At 35.5% G+C, this 22,655-nt stretch overlaps 1 protein-coding gene across 4 annotated transcripts in view; it reads right to left on the bottom strand.

The window, feature by feature from the left end:
• The window catches only part of KLHL13 (kelch like family member 13), a gene marked incomplete at both ends in the record, with an annotated part of 394,445 nt that overhangs the window by 147,193 nt on the left and 224,597 nt on the right, over positions 1–22,655 (bottom strand). Inside the window, one exon of one of the 4 annotated variants that reach the window (XM_080718602.1) lies at positions 1,033–1,100. The exons of 2 other annotated variants lie outside the window; for them this stretch is intronic. In XM_080718602.1, the coding sequence (XP_080574728.1) occupies positions 1,033–1,082 (50 nt within the window). Of the gene's footprint in view, positions 1–1,032; positions 1,101–22,655 lie in introns of those variants that run through there. One more of the 4 variants, XM_080718601.1, reaches the window with a different exon arrangement.

The following is a 22,655-nucleotide window of genomic DNA, read 5'->3' as shown; positions in this document are numbered from 1 at the left end:
TATTTCTAGAGACAATTTTAACTAGATTTTTAGTATACAAAATGCACAATCACAGTGCAACTTTCTTTTAAAAAATATGTTATTGAGGAACTTTATAAATTACAGATACCTGTATTTGTTCACAAATATGCTTTAAAAACTAAAAAGTCAAATCAACATCTCCACTGACTGTATTACAGGTGTTCACAATTTTTTTTTTGGTGGTACTGGGGTTCCTGGAAACCCTTCCACCTCTGGGCTATACTTCCAGACCTATTTTATCATTTTTATTTGTTAACAGGGTCTCTTAAGCCAGTGAGGCTGGCTTCGAACCTGCGTGATACTCCTGTCTCCATCTCCCAAGCACAGGGATTACAAGTGTGTGCCACCACACCTGGTAGTGTTCACAACTGATATCAATTATGTTTTCTAATTATATTTTCTATTTTCTTTTTTTGCAGGTCTGGGGATGGAACCCAGGGGCATTCTACCCCCTGACCTATTTTTTATTCTTTAGTTTGAAACAGGATCTCACTAAGTTGCGGAGGGACTCACTAAGTAACTGAGGCTGTCCATGAACCACAATCCTCCGGTCTCAGCCTCCCAAATTCTGGGATTACAAGCGTGCGCCACCACGCCAGGCTTCTATTTATTAGCTCAGGATTCACTGTCATTAACATTGTCTTTTTTGTTTAGTACTGGAGGCTGAATCGAGGGGCATTCTACCATCAAGCTACACCCCAAGTCCTATTTTTTTTATTCTTTATTTGAAACAGGGTCTCACTAAGTTGCAGAGTGACACACTAAGTACCTGAGTTTGGCTGTGAATCTGTGATCCTCCTGTCACAGCCTCCCAAGCACTGGGATTACAAGCATGCACCACTACATCCTGCGAATATCCTCTTTATTTCATTTCTTTTTTCATTGTCTTACACAGTAAATAATTCTTGTTTTAGTCTAAGTATTCAACAAATACTTATGGAGAGTTAAGTATATAAACAGGTAGAAAGACATTATATAATTTATAAGGTAACTTTATTTCCATAAATATACCGGTTATGGAGTACTGCAGCAACCAATTCCCCTCTATGCAGATGATCCATCACCTCTAAAAGCTGGATAATGACCTGTTCAGGAGGAAAAGAAGCCAATATTTACTAGAAAAATTAATATTAGAACTTCCAAATTCTGCTGCTTTTGTAAAACTTTTTGTATATTTCATGATTAATATGCATGCCTATATATCTAATATCTATATTACATCTTACAATAACTAATCCAGTAAATCTTTTTTGAATTTAAAACAGTCGAAATTCATATAAAACCCAATCGTAAATCATGAAATAGTATTGACTAAATTTCATGTAAAGTCATTAATTAGCAAGTATCCCTACAAATTCAACCAACTGAACAGGAAATTAGATTAAACTAAGAATCAGAAAACTTCAGTAGTCTGTAGGAAGTTGGCTTAGACAAGAAAAGTTAGAAGCAAAGAGCTGGACTTCCAGGAAGATGGCGACAGACAAAAGCAGGGCTTATGAGCTCCGCTAACAACCAATCTCTATTACTACAAAATCAGCGCCTTTCATAGTCTGAAAACACCATCAGCAGAGAAACAAAAAATGTAATTATGAGGGACAGAGAAAAAGAGGGCTGGAAAAACGAGACACAGAAAGAAACCAGATCGCAGTGCTGCAGCTGGAGCCGCAGCGCGGAATGGCGGACGCCATCTTGCCTTGCAGCACCAGGCCCCAGAGAAGAGGGGGACTCAGAATGGAGCTCAGAGACACAGAGGAGATACGCCAGCCTCCTGGCCGAGGACGCGGAAGCAATGCTTTACTGCTGGCGGCAGCGGCAAATTCACCGAACTGATCCAGACGAACGCACTCAACAGCCCACCAGGCTCCAGAGAGGAGCGGTGGACAGCAAGCAGAGGTGAGCCGCTGTGGAACAGCCAGACGGGATTTGGCGCAGGGAGCATCTAAAGCTCCCAATGGCTGGGCTCAGCACACCCTGCAGGGAATCAGAGTGGAGCGCAAATCCAGAAAGAAATACGCCAGCCTCACGGCCGAGGACATGGCAGCAGCGCCATATCGCCAACAGCGGCAGCAGCAGCGAATTCACCTAGTCCACTACAGCCCCATCAGTGCACTCAACAACAGTGAGTCAAATTGAAGCCCCTAGAGAAGAAATCCCAGTACTGCACTCCCAGGGACTTGACCCAGTGGGGGAGTGGCAGTAGCAGAGATATCACACCATAGAAGAATGCCCAACCTGGCACCCCCCATGGTCTAAAGCAGCCTCGATTGACGCCCTGGGTCTGAGACTCTGCCATACAACCTAGTAAAGGAGTAGTGGGAACTGAGATACCACAGACTCGAGATCCAGAGCACCTTAAGTGAAGTCTTAGTGACCCAAGGGAAGAACCCAGAGAAGGCACAAACTTCTGAAATCATGGGAAAGAGGAATAACAATGGAGCAATGAATGCCCACAACCTCACAACATCAGAACCTGATAAAACAGAAAATCTGAGATTTCTAGAAGATCAAATCAGGAAAATAACTGTAGAAATAATAGAGGTGTTTCAAAAAGAATTCAGAGAGAACCAAAAAGAGATAAAGGATGCAATTAATGAAGTAAAGGTCTCAATTCAAAGTACAAACAACCAATTAGACCACATGGAGAATAGAATCTCGCTCTTAGAAGATGAGCAATCCAAAATGAACGTATAGTTTCTAAATTAGAAAAAAATATCCGACATCAGGAATCTGATATTGAAGAAATATGGGCCCATTTTAAGAGAGCTAAGCTAAGAATAATTGGAATAGAGGAGGGAAAAGAATTTGGTGAAAGCAAAGGGATCAACAATCTCTTCAAGGAAGTAATAGCAGAAAATTTTCCAAACATAGAGCAAGAGGTCCATACACAGGTCCAGGAAAATTATAGAACCCCCTTTAGACAGGATCGAAAAAGAGGATCCCCACGCCACATTATTGTCAAAATGACCAATGTAGAAGCCAAGCAGAGAATCTTAAAGGCAACAAAAACAAAGGACCAAGTGACATTCAGAGGAAAACCAATTAGAATCACTCCAGACTTCCCAAACAAAGTCATGAGAGCCAGAAGTGCTTGGAGTAACATATTCCAAACTCTGAAAGAAAACAACTTCCAGCCAAAAATTTCCTACCCAGCAAAACTTTCTATCAAATTAGATGGGGAAATAAGAAGCTTTCATGACAAACAGAAACTCAAGGAATTTATGTCTTCCAAAACCAGCGCTAGAGAAAATACTCAAAGAGATTAACTACAAAGGAGAATTAGGTAACACACACCAGAACCAGAGAAACAAGATTTTCCAACAGACAACTAAGATTGGTTATCTGTGGAGATTCATTATTTATGTTAGTCTTTTACCTATTTCTACATTGTATTGTTTGCTTTTATTGTTGCTAATTTTTAGGATTTCTAGTTGGAATATTAATATACCTTCAGATATAGCATTTGGAAATATTTTATCCCACTCTATCAGTAACTTTTAACTCTGTTTACATTGTCTTTGGATATACAACTTTTTTAATATTTAGGGAGTTTGTTTACCCTTCTGTTGCCTGTGCCATTGAAATCATATCCAAGAAATCACTGCCAATTTCAATGTTGTGAGGTTTAATGACCCAGATTTTCTTCTAAAAGTTTATAGTCTTAAGATTTATATTTAGGTCTTTTATCTATTTTGAGTTAATATTTGTATATGGGATTAGGTAAGGGTCCAATTTTACTCTTTTTCATGTAATTATTATTTTTCAACAATATTTAGTTCAAAGATTATTATTTCCTCCACCAAACACTGTTTCAATAATTGTAGCTTTATATAGTTGGAAATCAGAAAATATACATCTAGCTTTGTTCTTTTTCGAGATCGTTTTCGGTATCTAGAGTCCATATTCCACATTAGGATAATTTGTTTCTGAAAAATAAGTAAATAAATGTATGATAGTTTCACCTAAAAAAAAAGAAAAAAATTCTCTGGTAAAAAAAGAAAGCAAAAAGAAATACTGAAATGTTATCTTTAAGTCATCAAAAGCTTGGTATCAGACAAATGAAACTGTTCTGTGAGATTATCATTGTTAATTGTGGATACATTGCTATATTACTAGATGTCAACCACTAAGACAAGCATGGGAAGTAGGGATGGGGAGGTAATGGGGTGGGGATCGGGTAGGGGTAATTGGGTGATGTGTGCATGTATGTCTACAAAAGTTTTTTTTTATCCCATTATGATGTATGAATACAGTGCACCAATAAAAATAAATTAATAAAAAAGAAAGAAAGAAAGAAAGAAAGAACGAAAAAGCAAAGAGCCAAGGCAAACACTTCTAAAGTAGAGACAGACATAACACTAATTCTCATGTTATCAGGGTTCTTGTGGGCCCAAATATCTCACAATTTTAGAAATGGTTACACAAAATATAGGCTAGAAAGTTAAAATATTTTAATAATCTTAAAGATATTAAATAATTGGTAGAAGTGTTGATTTTATTGACCTATATAGAATTTTTTGGTGATGGCTGTTTTGGTAAGAAAAAAGCAGTCAAGTTTTGGCAAATTAAACTTTATTTAATATATATATTTTAGTAATGCCAGTGAATTACATTGGGAACGTAGAGCATAATTTATGTACTCATTCTATATATTTCAAGTATATTGGGAAGGAAAATGTACATTTTGTTTAAATATTCATCATTAATAAAATCAACTTATTTATTGAGAGGATAAAAATTGTTTTACATGCAATTTAGTTTGTTCATCAAAACTGTTATAAAGCTATGAATACTTCAAATACTTAAGCAAGGCAAGGGGTTTTGTCATTATCCTCAGATTTCTCCAGTCCCTTACTTTAAGAACTGAAAGAAGAAAGAATACTTTGTTTCTTGGGTCTTCAAACCTCTAAAAAGGAAATATATCCAATGAACATATAGAAATTGTGTTTATTTGCACAATCATACATTGTGACTATAATCCTATAGCATGGAACATATATGTATCACAAAAGTAAGCATGCAAACTTTCTCTTAATCTCTATTATGCCCCCCTAAAACTTTGTGTTGGAAACTTGCTTCCCAATGTGACAGTGTTAAGAGGTGTCACATAGTGGGAGGTGTTTGGATACTGAAGGTACCACCCTCATGGAGGTATTAATGTCATTATTACAGGAGAGGGTTCCTTATAAAAGATGAATTTTTCCCTCTTTTACACACATGCACTCTTTCTTGCTCTCTCTTTGCCTTTCCACTCTGCCAAGGGATAATACAGAAAGAAGACCCTTGCCAGATGATGACACCTTGATCTTGGACTTCCAGGCTAAAGAAATGTAGAAATAAATTTCTTCCTTATAAATTACCCAGTCTCAAGTATTCTGTTATAACAGCACCAGATGGGTATTTTAGAAAAAAAATGTCCCGGTATATATGAATGAAACACTAGAGGCATAAGGTGACATAAAACCAAAGTAATTGGCACACAGATCCAGGATTGCACAGGTGCAATTTATTAGGGACTCACAGTTAGAATCACATCTTAGGCAGCAGCAAAGCAAGTGGATTCTCACATTTCAGAAAAGGAAAAGGGGGTGCATATGCTAAACTAGAAAAAATGTGAGCGATAACCAACTGGAATGTGCCAGGTGTTCCTAAAAAACCATTAACATGTCCAGTTTCAGTTCAGTTTAAAAAAAGTTCTGGCATCAGTAGCTAGATATCTGACTGTCTTAATGACTTTATCCCATAGGATTTGGGATGCATGTCTAGATAACTTCTCATGAAAAAAAATGATGATTACAACCAAGCTAGCTCCATACTATTGTCTGATACAATTCCCTTGTTTCAACCAATACTTCTATACCTAAACCGCCAAGTCAAGGATGATCCTACTAAAATTCTCTAGATACTAATCCTTCTTGCCTCATGAAGTGTAGGTTGTAGAGCAACAGGACATGAGACTCCAGACACTTACTATAAATTTTTCAACAAATAAACTATGCTTTTAATCTCATGTCATAGTCTTCCTTTCCACAGAACAAGTGCCTACAAGCATTGAGATATTAGTTCTATGGAAAATAGGTTTCTTTCATAAGTTCATAAAGAAGATACTGAAATTGTAATTTCCATTGAAGAGAAAATAGTTTTAACTTTATATCAGTCAATGTTTTCACTTCTGTTCTTTTATGGTAACATTTTTTTTCATTTCCCTTGCTCTCATTTTAATGGGGTTAAGAAGAGAAAGGAAGTAAACACATGTAAACAAATAAGTGGAATTTAACCAAAACCAAATTTAAAAACCAGAAATTAAACATACATGTGAACATGTAAATATATAAACTGGTACTGCTAAATACATATTAATCAAATACATATTTTTGAAAATTAATACCAGCTTCAGTATGGAGGTGGAACTGAAAGAGACAACTAGAAGTTTGAAGACCAGTTAAGAAACTATTTTCATAGTCAAGGCATGAGATACGAGCCCAGTTATAGGCCATAAGGATAGCAAGGGAGAATTAGAATTCATTGACTGAAAGATTACTGACAAACCTTCCAGGGATAGAAGGACATCAAAGATAGATCATAAAACCTATTTTACATAATGGGAGTATCGATATCAAGTGATATAGGGTGTAGAAAAGAAGGAAATTATAGAAAATTAAGCCTGATATAGACATATTTATCTAACAAAGGAGACACCTAGACAGTTAATTGGATAAATAAATGACGAGATGGGAAATATTACTCAAGAGCCTATATGTCCTGAGAAAGCAGAATGCCAATGAAAGAGGGGAAGGTAAGCTAGCCAGGAAAAATAAAGACTATAAGGGAACAGGAAAACTAAGAGAATTGAGAGACAAAAGCTGAAGAAGAGGGATTCAAAATTATTCAATACCTTTAAGTTTTTCTGAGAACAAGTAAGATAAAAACACATTATTTGACAATTATAACATGAGTAGTTATTTTTTAGATTAGTTTCAGTACCAATAGGGAGGAACCACTGTGAGATAGCTGAAAAATAAAACATACATTATTTCAAGACCTTGAAATAAATACAAATATAGAGAATTATGGTAAGGGTAGCCCCTCAAATGGATAAATAAAATTATTAAATAAATTAAAAATAAATTAAATGAACTAAATAAGTGAGGAGCAATTTGGGGAAAGGTTGTATTGATGTTGATTGCAGTACTAGTGATTGAACCCCAGGGCATTTTACCTCCAAGTTTCCTCCAGCCCTATTTTTTTTTATTCCTTATTTTAACACAGGGTTTCACTAAGTTACAGAGGGCCTCACTAAGTAACTGAGGCTGGTTTCAAATCTGCAATTCTCCTGTTTCAGCCTCCCAAGTTTGTTTGTTTTAAAGAGAGATGTTTTTAGAAAAAGAATAGGCTAAATGAGTGATGTATGCAGGAATGTCTCTACCATCTTGTACCCCAATAAGATGTATGACTACAATGAACAAATAATTTTTAAAATGAATAGGCTATATGCTATGTGATCTTATTCTAAAATAAACTAATGAATAAAAGATTTAAAGATAAATACATAAAACTGAAATGATATAATAAACTGCAAGTAAAATTTTAATATACTTTTACTGTTTCATTGTAATTACACATCATAGTGAGTTTCAGAGTAATAGAAAAAAATGCACATAGCATTCGGTGTGCTTTTATTGGTGCATTATAGTCTTACAACATAATGTAAATAATGTTGACAATGCCATACATGCATACTCCCTTGATGACCCCCCTCCCTATTTCCCTCCCTCCTAATACAGAGTACCCAGATTAACAATTTATATTCACATGCATATACATAGTCTATAGTAGTATTTCTATTAAATAACCTAAGTATTCCTACACCCCTACCTTTATATCTCCTTTCTGGCTCTTCTGAGGTTTCTCCTCATCATCTAGAGTCCCTCTTGTCAACTTTATTTTCTTACGATGGTATTTATCTAAATTTTATTTGAAGAGTGATCATTATAGAAACTCCTAATATTTCTTTTATATAACATTGATTTAGTTCATAAGCAGTAATTACCTTTTATGCAATGAAATTGGTTAGGGTTATCTTAAATCTCATTACTTTTAAAGTTAATCATTCCTAGCGTAGTAAAGAATAATATAGTGGGTTTTAATTAAATATTAAGTCATAAGCTTGAATCTCTATTTGAAATATCATCTAAGTAAATGATAGATTCTTGACAAATATTAGATTTGTGAATTACTGAAATGCTTATATGAAATTAAGAAAATAAAGAAGAATGCATATCCCATGATTCTCCTCCCATTCTTAGTCTTGGAATTTAGCAATTTTTCTCAGCCTATTCAGTCTATCGATTCTACATTATCCACTGAAACCTGTATATACATATTTTTGCCAGAAAAAGATGTGAGAAATGAAAAATATAGGTAACAAAGAATATAAATTATTTATGCCAGTAGTTCTCAAGCTTAAATATATATTAAAATTTACTGAAATGTGTTCAACACAGATTGCTATGCAGGGTTTCCCATTCAGTTAGTGTGAGGTGGGTCCAGAGAATTTACACATCTAACAATTTCCCAGGGAATATTTCTGCTACATGACAATGGATGAAAGTCTAAAATCTAATGGTTTACAACTAGTATGATAGTTCTAAGTGCTAAATGATTGACTGAAAACTGCACAGGAAGAGGCTCACAATAATGAAGACAAAAATTTATCATATTTCACCAATACAATACTATAAATGATAGTAAAAATTATCATCTGCCCACAGGCAGCAAAATTTGTAAAATATCTAAAAATAAGCTTCAAAGCATGTGTTGGAATATATACGTGTGTGTGTGTGTGTGTGTGTGTGTGTGTGTGTGTGTATATATATATATATATATATATATATATATACATTTATTTTTTAAAAACACCTGTAATCCCAGTACTTATGAGTCTGAGACAAGAGAATTACAGGTTCACAGCCTGTCTCAGCAATATTACAACACCCTGCACAACTTAGTGAGCCTCTGTTTAAAAAAAAATAAGGCTTGAGTTATAGCATGGAGGTAGAATGTCCCTGGTTTTAATCCTCAGTACCACATACAACATAAAAAATAAATTTTACCTAAGAACATAAAATAAAGGATATGAAAAACATGAATACAGGCATCCAAACAAATAGTGTATCAGTGGACAAATTCAAAATCATAAAGGTACAAATTTACTGCAAAATCAATCTAATGTATAAATTCAATGAAATTTTAATAAATTCCCAAAAGGGTCAGAATTTGAGGGTAGGTAAATATCATGTATGTTGATTCTATGATTCATTGAGAAACGCAAATTTAAAAAAATGCTCTCAACATTTGAAAAAGAAGAGTAAGGGGAAACATTCCCAATTGCTATTAAAATGCACCATAGCCGGGCGTGGTGGCGCACGCTTGTAATCCCCGCGCTTGGGAGGCAGAGACAGGAGGATCGAGGAGGTTCGAGGCCAGCTGCGCTGGCGTAAGAGACCCTGTTTCAAAAAATAAAATAGGTCTGGGAGTGTAGCCCAGAGGTAGAAGGGCTTCCAGGAACCCCAGTACCACCAAAAAAAAAAAAAAAGCACCATAAAGGTACAATAATTAAAACAATGTGGTATAAGCATGGAAGATAAAGAGATCTTCATAAATTATAATCTAATAACACATGCAAGTACACATAGTTACTAAGTATATCCAGAATATAGCAATTAAAAAGAGTCATAATAAATATAAATCTGAAAAATAGTTTGAGAAAAACTGGCTCTGGTGAAGGGATTAAAATCTTATCTACAAACTAAAAAAAAAAAAAGAAAGAATCAGCCCAAATTATGAAGATAAGATATGCAAAAGGAGACATTACTACTGACAGTGTAGAAATCCAGAGGATTATCAGAAACCACTTTGAAAATCTATACTCCAACAAAATGGAAAATCTGGAAGAAATCGACAACTTCCTAGATAAATACAACCTTCCTAAACTGAGTCAAGATATAAAACATGTAAACCAACCAATAACAATCAAAGAGATTGAAACAGCAATAAAGAGCTTACCATCAAAAAAAGCCCAGGACCAGATGGTTTCCCAAGTGAATTGTATAAAACCTTTATAGAAGAACTCAGCCCAATACTCCTCAAACTATTTTGCGAAATAGAAAAAACCGGGACTCTCCCAAATACATTCTATGAAGCCAACTTCACACTAATACCCAAACCGAATAAAGACGGTTCAAGGAAGGAAAACTACAGGCCTATATCTCTGATGAACTTGGATGCAAAACTATTAAACAAAATACTAGCAACACGCATTCAAAAATATATCAAGAAAATCATACACCATGACCAGGTAGGGTTCATCCCAGGGATGCAAGGCTGATTCAACATACAAAAGTCAATCCATGTAATTCACCATATAAACAGAATCAAAGACAAAAATCACATAATCATTTCAATAGATGGTGAAAAAGCATTTGATAAAATTCAACATCCATTTATGATAAAAAAAAACACTACAGAGAATTGGAATAGAAGGAATATATCTCAACATCATAAAGTCAATCAACAATAAGCCCACCGCCAACATCATGTTAAATGGGGAAAAACTTCAAGAATTACCCCTAAAAACAGGAACAAGACAAGTATGTCCATTATCACCACTTCTCTTCAATATAGTACTAGAGACTCTAGCCAGAGCAATAAGGCAAGAAAAGGAAATCAAAGGAGTACAAATAGGAAAAGAAGAGCTTAAACTTTCACTATTTGCAGATGGCATGATACTATATTTAGAAAACCCAACAAACTCAACAAAAAGGCTTATAGAACTGATCAACACATTCAGCAAAGTGTCTGGATATAAAATCAATCTTAAAAATCAGAAGCTTTCCTGTACACCTACCATAAATCCACTGAAAAAGTAATTCAGAAAACACTTCAACTCAGGATCTCCTACAAAAAAATAAAATACTTAGAAATAAACTTAACCAAGGAGGTAAAAGATCACTACAAAGAAAATTATAAAACATTGAAAATATAAATCATAGAAGATCTTAGAAAATGGAAAGTCTTTCATGTTTATGGATTGGCAGAATAAATATCATTAAAATGGCCATCCTTCCAAAAGTGATCTACAGATTTAATGCAATGCCCATTTAAACTACCAAGATCATTCCTACAGACATAGCTTAAACTTTCACTATTTGCAGATGGCATGATACTATATTTAGAAAACCCAACAAACTCAACAAAAAGGCATATAGAACTGATCAACACATTCAGCAAAGTGTCTGGATATAAAATCAATCTTAAAAATCAGAAGCTTTCCTGTACACCTACCATAAATCCACTGAAAAAGTAATTCAGAAAACACTTCAACTCAGGATCTCCTACAAAAAAATAAAATACTTAGAAATAAACTTAACCAAGGAGGTAAAAGATCACTACAAAGAAAATTATAAAACATTGAAAATATAAATCGTAGAAGATCTTAGAAAATGGAAAGTCTTTCATGTTTATGGATTGGCAGAATAAATATCATTAAAATGGCCATCCTTCCAAAAGTGATCTACAGATTTAATGCAATGCCCATTTAAACTACCAAGATCATTCCTACAGACATAGAAAAATCAGTCCTTAAATTTATTTGAAATAATAAAAAGCCCAAAATAGCCAAAGAAGTTCTCAGCAACAAAACCATGCAGGAGTAATTACAGTACCTGACTTTAAGCTATACTACAAAGCCATTGTAATAAAAGCAACATGTAACTGGCACAAAAACAGATACAGAGATCAATGGAGCAGAATAGAAGACCCAGAAACAAGTCCACACACTTTCAGCCAATTGATTTTTGACAAAGGGGCAAAAAACATACACTGGAAAAAAGTCTGTTCAACAAATGGTGTTGGCAAAACTGGTTAACCATATGCAGAAAATTGGAAATTAATCCCACTTTTTCACCTTGCACAAGAATCCATTCAAGATGGATCAAAGGCTTGGCAATCAAACCAAAGACCTTGAAGCTCCTTGAAGAGGGCATAGGTCTAACACTGCAACACATAGACACAGAAAAACATTCTCAACAAGACCTCAAAGGCACAACAAATTAAAAGGCAAATCAATATGTGGGATTGCAGGAAACTGAAGAGCTTCTGTTCAGCAAAGGAAACTGTCAAGAACCTCAATCGAAAGCCAACAGAATGGCAGAAGATTTTTGCCACCTACACCTCTGATAGAGGACTAATATCTAAAATATACAGAGAACTCAAGAAACTCAACACTATGAAAACAAAACATCCAATAAGAAAATGGGCAAGCAAACTAGACACTTCACGAAGGAAGAAATTCAAATGGCCAATAAATGGATGAAAAAATGTGTTCAACATCATTGGCAATCAGAGAGATGCAAATCAAAACTACACTTAGATTTCACCTACTCCAAATAGAATGGCAATCATTCAAAACACAAACAACAACAGATGCTGATGAGGATGTTGAGAAGTGAGAACTCTAAAACATTGCAAATTAGTGCAACCATTTTGGAAAACAGTATGGAGAATCCTCAGAAGAATGGGAACAAATCTACCATTTGATCCAGCAATACCACTTCTGGATATCTATCCAAAAGAAAGGAAACCAAACTACCAAACTAATGCACGTGTATCTATGTTCATAGCTGCACAATTCACCATAGCCAAACTATGGAACCAGCCAAGATGTCCATCAACAGATTAATGGATTACAAAACTGTGGGATATGTACACAATGCAATTTTAGTCAGCCATTTAAAAATTTTAGTCAGCCAGTAAAAATTTTAAAAAAAGAATTAAAAAATATAAAAAATCTCATGTGCATATTACATATAAATTAAAGATCTGAATACAAACAAGTAGAATTGAATTGTAAAAATAGTATAATATTAAGAATATATTCAATGGGACACAAAGCAAATATTTCAAAAGTCTGACACAATTTTCAGAGGCCATAAAGAAAATAGTTCATAAGTTTTCTAGTTTAAAATAAAGATTACAATTCTACATCGTTTAAAATAAAGATTAAAATTCTGTATGGCTTAAAACAGCATAAACAAAGGGGAGGAGACAAGAAGACCTACAATGAAAAACACTGATAAAAAATGTTAGTAACAAAGATGAAAAGCATAGTGAGTAACTATTTGAATAGGCCTTTCACAGAAGAGAATGGCAACTAAAAGGACAAGCATAACGAAAGAAGTTTAATCTCAACTGAATATGTATAGAGCAGGTGCATGGAGAGAGAAAGAGAGTACCAAAGGAATATCAATTGCATACCTTATTGTTCTTTACAACATTTTTCTTTCTGAAATGAAATAAAATAATTCTCAGGACCTACTTATCACACAGAATACTATTTTCCCCTTAAAATGGCGAATTAGAAAAAGATAATGAAAAAGAATGAAGGAAAGAACTTACAGAATTTTGTAAGCTGAAATCAATAGAGAAATTGAGGGAACATAAAATATGTTGAGTGTTTTATCCCTTTTTTTTGTGGTACTGGGAATGAAACCCAGGGACAGGGGGTTTAGCTCGGAGGTCGAATGCCCCTGGGTTTCATTGTCAGACCCGCAAAAAAAAATTTCTTCTTTCATGAAGTGTATATTTAGCTAATTGCCCATTATTTGATTGGGCTATTTGTTTTGTAGTGCCGAGTTTCTTAAGTTCTCTGTATATCCTGTATATCACCAACATTTGTTATTTGAGTTCTTTATGCTTGCCACTCTGATTGGGGTTAGATGGAATCTCAGTGTAGTTTTGATTTGCACCTCCCTGATGGCTAATGATATTGAACATTTTTTCATGCATCTATTGGCCATTTGTATCTCTTCTGTAAAGTGTTCAATTCAGTTTCCCGTTTCTTAATTGAGTTATTTTTTTCTAGTGTAGAATCTTTTAAGTTCTTCATATATTCTGGATATTAGCTCTCTATCAGAGTGGTAACTGGTAAAGATCTTCTCCCATTCTGTAGGCTTTCTCTTTAGATTCTTGATGGTTTCCTTTGATGAGCAGAAACTTTTTAGTTTGATGTCATCCCACTTGTTAATTCATGTTTTAATTTCCTGTGCTTTTGAAGTCTTGATGAGAAAGTTACTACCTGTGCCTATATGTTGGAGTGTTGAACCTATGCCTTCCTCTAATAGCTTCACAGTCTCTGACCTAATTTCCAGGTCTTTGATCCACCTTGAGTTGATTCCTGTGCACAGTGAGAAGGATTTAGTTCCATCTTTTTACAAATGGATAGCCACTTCTCTCAGCACCATTTGTTGAAAAGTCTGTCTTTTCTCCAGCGTATGAGCTTGGCCTCTTTGTCAAAGATCAATTGACTATCAGTGTGTGGGTTTGTTTCTGTATCTTATATTCTGTTCCATAAGTCTGTGTGCCTTTAATTGTGCCAATACCATGCTGTTTTAACTACTATTGATCTATAGTATAACTTGAGGTGAGGAATTGTGATGCTTCCTGCATGGTTCTTATTACTGAGAATTGCTTCTGCTATTCTGGGTCTTTTTTTTTTTTCTCCATATGAAATTCATGACATATCTTTCTAGGTCTATAAACAATATTGTTGGTATTTTAAATAGGAAGTGCATTGAAGCAGTAGATAACTTTTGGCAGAATAGCCATTTTGATGATATTTATTCTGCCTATCCATGAGGAAGAAGATCTTGCCAACTTCCCAGGTCTTCTTCAATTTCTTTCTTTAATGCTTTATAGTTTTCATTGCAGAGGTATTTTTAAACTTTGGATAGGTTTATTCCTAGGTAGTTTCTTGGTTTTGAGGTTATTGTCAATGAAATTGTTTTCTTTATTTCTTTCTTCATGGATTCATTGTTGATGTATAGAAAAGCAACTGATTTCTTTAGGTTTATTTTCAACCCCACCACATTACTGAATTGGTTTATCAGCTCCAGTAGTCTTTTGGTTGAGTTTTTTGAGTTTTCTAGATATAGGATCATGTCATCTGCAAACAGGATAATTTTAGTTCATTTTTTCCTATTTGAATTCCTTTGATATCCTTCTTTTGTCTTATTGCTGTGGCAAGAGTCTCAAGGTATGCATTCATTTTTGGAATGATCATCTTGATTTTTGGAATGATCATCTTTTAGGAGCGAGATTCCCTTCTCCATGTGGTCGGTCTATTGTTTATAGTGAATTGATGCCTTCACTTCAATGATTGCATCCTTTATTTCTTTCAGACTCTCTCTAAATTATTTTTGGAATTCCTATATTATTTCTACAATTACATTCCTGATTTGTCCTTCTGGCGTTCTCTGCAATTCTGTGTTGTCAGTTTCTGTTATTGTGGGTTTGTGGGAGCTCATTGCTTCCTTGTTATTCTTACTTCTCATTATTTCAGAAGTTTGTATCTGTTGTTTTACAGATTTTTCTCAGTCTCTAGGTGTCAGATGGTATATCCAAGGGCACGTTGTGCTGTATTTTACAGTGAAGTTGAGTAAGGAGGGAAATGAACACATAAATGGAATAGGGTAAAGCCACAGATAAGATCAAATAGAATGAGAGTATGAGTTTGGTAAAGTAGTATATAGTAGAGATTATAGATAGTGAATATGTAGTAGTATTCTAGTAACCAATGTAGGGTGTTTAGTATAGTGATATAAAATGGATTTAATAAAAGAGAAAAGAAGAGATATAAAAAAGAAAAGGGATGGAGAGAAGAGAGTAGGTATGTAAGAGGGAAGAAACTTAGAAGATGAGTTGGGAACAGAACAAACAAACAATCATATACACTCACACACACAAAAACAAGATACAAAAAACAAATCAACAACAAATTAGTGCAACCGTACAAATATATGAATATTCAGCAGGCTGGGCCTCTGAAGCCTGTCTCTGTGCAGACACTGATTGCCACCAGCAACTTTCCTGCTGCAAATCTGGTTCGCTGAGTCCTTAGCAGTCTATGCAGAAGGCTGGTATTAATGGGGCTTGATCTAGTGTTAGGCATAGGTCACCCTCCATGCTTTCAAAGGATGTGGAGCCTGGGTCTCTCCCTGCCTGAGTAGGTGGCAGATGCCCATGGGATGAACTCAATTTAAGAGTATCCGTACTCCACAGCTAGGGATGGTCTGGTCTGACATCTCCCTGTTCACCATGATTGAGTGGTCATGGTGATCCTGGAGATTCTATTAGTTGGATCTAGGGTTAAGCATAGGACTTCTTCCACGCTTTCCACTGATGCAGAGCCTGAGTCTTTCTGAACCTCTATTATGACCCATAGCAGAATATGCCCAAACCTTCACCAAGTTGTACCACAAAGTCTCAGACACAGTGAGTTTATCATGGTTATGTGATTCCCTTTGGGCACCATGCTGGGCATTCTCCCACAGGAACCACAGGTTCACTTATGGTGTTGTGGAGGCACCACTCAGGATCTTTAGAGGGCGTGGTGAGTTCGGCTGCCACTGCTGCAGGTTGTAACCACTGTTTGTGCAGGAGAAACTGATGGCTTACAATTCCAGTGATCCACAGGCATTTACTTCATTTCAAATCCTTGTTTCTTTTCCTGTGAGTCTCTGGAGTCAGATGCAGTGAGGCAAAATGGTGTTGTTTAAGGCAATTTTCTTTTCTGCTCTCTGTTTGGACTTCTAGCATTTTCTTTCCTGCTACTTTTACTTATCATGTTCATTTTAAAGTTATGGTATTTCTTGGCTTTTGTAAGAAAGCCATTTTTAAGGCAATAGAGTTCAAGTGTCAACAGGTCTAATTTGTGCTGCTTTGCTTGGTCTCCATCTTCCTGGAAGTCATAAATTTTTCTGATTATAAAAATTACTAAAATAGGTCAGATGTGGTGACATACAACTGCAATCCTAGTATTTGGTAGGCTAAGAAGAGAGAATTGCAGATTCAAGTCCAGCCTTGGTAAACTAGCAAGACTCCATTTCAAAATGAAAAATAAGGACTGAGGCTATAGCTCGGAGGTAGAATGCTCCTGGCTCCAATCTCCAGTACCAAAAAAATACTAAACTTAATTTTAGTGATGGTTGTACCTATCTATGAATATATTAAAGAAAATAAAATTGCATATTTTATTTTATTTTATTTTATTTTATTGGTCGTACTGGGGTTCCTGGAAGCCCTGCTACCTCCGGGCTACACTCCCAGACCTATTTTATATTTTTGAAACAGGGTCTCTTACACCAGTGCAGCTGGCTTTGAACCTGTGCGATCTTCCTGTCTCCATCTCCCAAGCACGGGGATTACAAGCATGTGCCACCACGCCCAGCAAAATTGCATATTTTAAATAAATGAATCTTATAGTATATGAATTAAATCTCAATAAAACTGCTAAAAATAAAAATCAATGCAAAAATCATGAACAGAATATTTTTAAATAAACACAACAACAATAATACTTCTTTTTTGCTTTTGTCTCATGCTCCAGAAGGGTTTAGAAGAATATTACAACTTATTAGCCAAAGCGCAGTGGTAGTTTTTAAAATTTTAAGCATTTAAATGAACTCTTTGAGTTTCCAGAGTAATCCCAATGCATTTAACATTGTTTTCTTAGAAACAACTCTTATCACTTGGTAGTTAACAGAGACTATAGGATAAGGGAAATGGGGAGTTATTAAATGGTATAAAGTCACAGTTAGAAGGAATAAATGGTTAAAATAAAACAACTCTCTTTTATATGCATATTTCACTGACAAATATAATAACTAGTAAAAATGGCATAAAGACATTTGGTATCAAGTCACTGATTCAGAATAAGGTTATTAGATAGATATGGGACATCTAGTTAAGTAAGTTCAAGTTTCACATAAGCAATGTATACTTTTTAGTATAAGGATACCCATAATACCACCTGGAACATTATTTGTTAAATAATTTGCTATTTTTCTAAAATTCAAATTTAACTGATTATTCTGTATTTTATTTGCTAAGTCTAACAACCTTGTTTAATATAACAGTTACTAGTAGGGCCACAGGAAATGAAAATGACCAGTGAGAGTAGCTAAGGTGATAGGAACCTGGCCTGTGAATTACAACTTCAGTATTCCTTTATGAGAGGAAAGATCATTTTTTTTAAAAAAATAATGCATTTTCCAGATATTTTGTTATTTAGCATTGTGAGCCACTAGTCTATGTGCCACAAAATAGAAGAGAAACAAAAATCATATAGATTGGATATGGAATGCCCTTAGCTCCTATGTTGGCAATGTAGCACAGTTAAGAGGTGGGGCATGGCTGGAGGAGGTGGGTCACTATAAGCTGTAGGTCTGTCCCTAGTGCCTCTCTCTCTCTCATTCTTCTTTTATTTTCATTTCTCCTCCTCCTCATATTCTTATTCTTCTCTCCTCTCTCCCTCCATTCTCTCCCTTCCCTCCTCTTTCCTCTCCTCCTCTTTCTCCTCTCCTCCTTTCCTTCACTCCTCTCCTCTCCTCCCCTTCCCTCCTCTCTTCCTCCTCCTCCTCCTCCTCCTCCTCCTCCTCCTCCTCCTTCTTCTTCTTCTTCTTTCTCTCTCTCTCTCTCTCTCTCTCTCTCTCTCTCTCTCTCTCTGCCTCTCTCTCTGCCTCTCTCTGTCTCGCCACCATGAGTTGAGCTCACCTTTCCTCTGTCATGCCCTGTTATTGTGCTTCTGCCTTGGAGCCAGCCAAACCATGGACTAAAAGCGTGAACTCAAATAATCCTTTCCTCTTTTAAGTTGTTCTCAGCAGGAGTTTTGGTACAGTGACCAAAAAGCTGAATAAAATAATTGTTTATATATTACTTATAAAAACACATCCAAAAGTATTTTTAAGATTTTCAACTAAAATATTTTTACACAGCCTCCTAAATTTCCTACTTACTAACTATAAATGGTGTGCTTCATTAAGGCTTTGGTTTGGGTTTGCATTTTCAGAAGAAAGAAAGAAAGAAAGTTTAACTGCAATTTTCAAGGATTAAATTTAGAACGTCCTTCTACTTCCTTCTTTCAAAGTTCATGAGTGGCACTTGGAGCGTTCCTTTTCTATAGACTATGAAAAGGAGGTCAGTGAGATGCAGAAAAACTTAGACCCTATATAGTCATGGGCCTACCCTCTCATTGTCATCCTAGGAACGAGTTCAGAGCTGCTTTCCTCCATTCCTCTAGCTGCTCCAGCAAAAAGAAAGAATAGTTTTCTTTGCAAATATTTTACCAAAGTGGTTAAAAATTATAAAATACAAGTGTTGAGAGTAAAAAGGGGAGAAGGGTATTTTTAATTTTTTCCACTCACATTTTAAATGGGAATAAGTTCACAACAGTCCAAGATTTCTGCCGTATAAAGACTAAGTAATCTTCATGGCATCTCAGTGAAGCAGAAAGAAACAAGCTATCTCCAAAAACAAATAAGAGAAATTAATAAACATATTTAGCAAATCATCTTAATAGAGGCAAAGCCTTCTTACTTTGCTATCACAACTTAGCCATGATTAGTCCTGCCCTACAGGCAAATAGCTCACATTTTCATTGCCAAACTATAAAGTAAGTCCTTAACTTTTATTTATAGTAGAAACTCTCTTAGAGGCTCAATAAGTTCATTATTTTTCTTTCTAAGTACTGGCAATTGAACTCAAGGGCTTTCTACTTTCAAGCTTGACCCTCAATCCTATTTTTTTACTTGAAACAGGGTATTGCTAAGTTTGAGACTGGCATCTAAATTGTGATCCTTCTGTCTTAGCCTCCCAAGTACCAGGATTAGAGGAGTGGACTACTAGAGCCAGCCAATAACATTTTCTTATTGTATGCACAAGGATATTCACAATAGCATATTTGTAATGGAAAAGCAGTCCATAGAAGAGGAGTTGAATGAACTACAATATATATACACAATGGACTACTACGTGGCTATAAAAACTAAGAAACACAACAGGCATGGTGGTGCACACTTGTAATCCCCGCACTTGGGAGGCAGAGACAGGAGGATCGTGCTGGTTCGGAGCCAGCCTCGCTGGCTTAAGAGACCCTGTTTCCAAATAAAATATAAAATAGGTCTGGGAGTGTAGCCCGGAGGTAGAAGGACTTCCAGGAACCCCAAGCACCACAAAAAAAAAACCTAAGAAACATCTTCAGAATATAGTCTAAAATCATTGGTATAAAACTGTGCACAAACGCCGGCGTGGTGGCGCACGCTTGTAATCCCCGCGCTTGGGAGGCGGAGACAGGAGGATCGCGCAGGTTCGAAGCCAGCCGCGCTGGCGTAAGAGACCCTGTTTCAAAAATATAAAATAGGTCTGGGAGTGTAGCCCGGAGGTAGAAGGGCTTCCAGGAACCCCAGTACCACCAAAAATAAAATAAAATAAAATAAAATAAAATAAAATAAAACTGTGCACAATATGTTATCATTTATCTAAGAAAGGTCAGGAGGGGGATTAATCTTTAATAGAAAAGGAGAGGGTAGTAGTTTGACTTCTTTGAATATATCTTCTTTTATAGATTTAACTTTGGAACTATGTAATTATAATGTTCAAAACCAAAGTTAAATTTAAAACCAATTGTAAAAAGTCAAAAGTAAAACTAAATAAATGGACTCAACTGTGTATCTTGTAGGTGGTACCATTATATAAAAAGGAATTACATTTCAAGTGACTTTAAAACACAGCAATTAAACTGTACATTTCCAGTGATATATACCTTAAAGACAAACACTACACAAGCAAATCTTAAATTGTTAAATTTCAGTGTTCATGTTGGTGTTAGTAATGCTGGTATATTATTCTGAGGTTCTTGTAGATATATGGAGGAATAAACCAAAGTACAATTATGAATGTTCAGATTTGTTAAAAGGAGATGAAGGTGTCAATACTAATGAGGTTCTTTAAAATACTGTAGCCTTAAATTTTTTTGTGTGGTACTGGTGATAGAACCCAGAGGCTTTCTATCTCTGGGCTACTCTCACAGACCTATTTTATATTTTGTTTGGAAAAGAGTCTCACTAAGTTTCTGAGAGCCTATGTAGCTGAGGCTGTCTTTGAACCTGCGCAATCCTCCTGTCTCAGCCTCCCAAGCACTAGGATTACAAGCATGCACCACCACGCTCAGCTTGTAGCCTTAAATTTGAAGTAGAAGTATCAATAAGAATTGTGTGGGGGATTGAACCCAAGGTGTCACACATGCTTGGCAAATTCTCTTCCACTTTGCTATAACCCCAGATCAAGTGATAAATTATACATTAAAAGATAACTGTAAAACTATAACAGGGAAAGGAACTGAAAATTGGTGCAAATACACATAAAAGCAACAGTAATATTCCTAGTACCTATATTGTGATATATAAATATCATCCCCCCTTAAGAAACGAATATGGATCTTTTTTTTCAGTGGCTGATAATGAAGTCTAGAACAGAAAATGTGTAAGATGAGCTAGGATAATTTTTCATACCAGAAAGTAAGAAAGCCACCAAAGACTACTGTGAATATGTGCCCCTGAATACTAGTTACATAAGTTTTCATTGGTCAATATGGGATTAATTTAGGTATCACTAAGGGTAATAACTGAGTCAGGCATGATGACACATGCTTACAATCCCAGTAATTAGAAGACAGAAATAAAATCCCAGTAATTAGAAGACAGAAATAAGAGGATTGAAAGCTTCAGGCCAGTCTCTGAAATTTAAGATTTCTGAGCAACTTCACTAGACCATATTTCCAAATAAAAAAATGAGCCTGGGGGTGAAAATCAGAGGTAGAATGCCCCTGGCATTCAATCCCAGGTACCAAAAAAAAGTAGTAACTGTAAAACATTGAAATACATCAGTTATAATTAAATGTGAGTTCATAATAATGTTAAAATTTATCACTGATCATCTTTAGGGGGCACTAGATAACTCATTCATTTAGAAAATGGTAGATAAATAAAGAGAAAGTATAAGTACTTATCTTTCATTTCCACATGATATCTCCCTTGAATGAGTTTACAATAATAGAAGTGTAAGAGCTTGGGAAACATTAAAGAGAATGGAAAAATCAGGCCAGGGGAGCTGTGAAGCATAAATCTCAGTTTAGAAGAAAATATAAAAATGAGCCAGGTATGTATGGTGATGCACTCCTGTAATCTCAGTACTTGGGAAGCTGAAACAGGAGGATGTCAGGTTCAAGACCAGCCTCACCAACTAATTAAATCCTGTTTTAAAATAAAAAATAAAATAAGGCAGGAGGTATATCTTGGAGATAAAATGGCCCTGGGTTCGAACACCAGTACCAGAAGAATGCAAGGGAGAGGAAAATAAATAAAAGGAAAATAAGGGAACAGAAATCATGGTGGCAAGGAAAATAGTATGTAGACTCTCATGATAGTCTAAACAGGTGATATAGAGGTTTGAAAACAAGAGGCCATGGGGATAGGGAGGAGGTGACAAATTTTATTGACATTTGAATAAATTCAAGGAGTTAAAATTATCACAAAATTCTTTCTAGCTTGGGTGACTGATGGATGATGGTGGCAATAACCAAAGTGATGATTCACATGAAATTATCTAACCCAGGACTGACTTATTACAAACCTTTCCCTTACACAGAATAACCTCTTTAGGTCCTTGAATCTGACTTTAGTCCAATATTTCTCATACTGTTGTCAATAATTGAAGCTTCTTTTTTGCAGTACTGAGGATTGAAC

The sequence above is a fragment of the Muscardinus avellanarius genome (assembly GCF_963383645.1).
Source record: "Muscardinus avellanarius genome assembly, chromosome: X".
NCBI classification, from domain to species: domain Eukaryota; kingdom Metazoa; phylum Chordata; class Mammalia; order Rodentia; family Gliridae; genus Muscardinus; species Muscardinus avellanarius.
The sequence above is the reverse complement of the archived record's forward strand: the minus strand, read 5'-3'. Positions and strand labels throughout refer to the sequence as shown.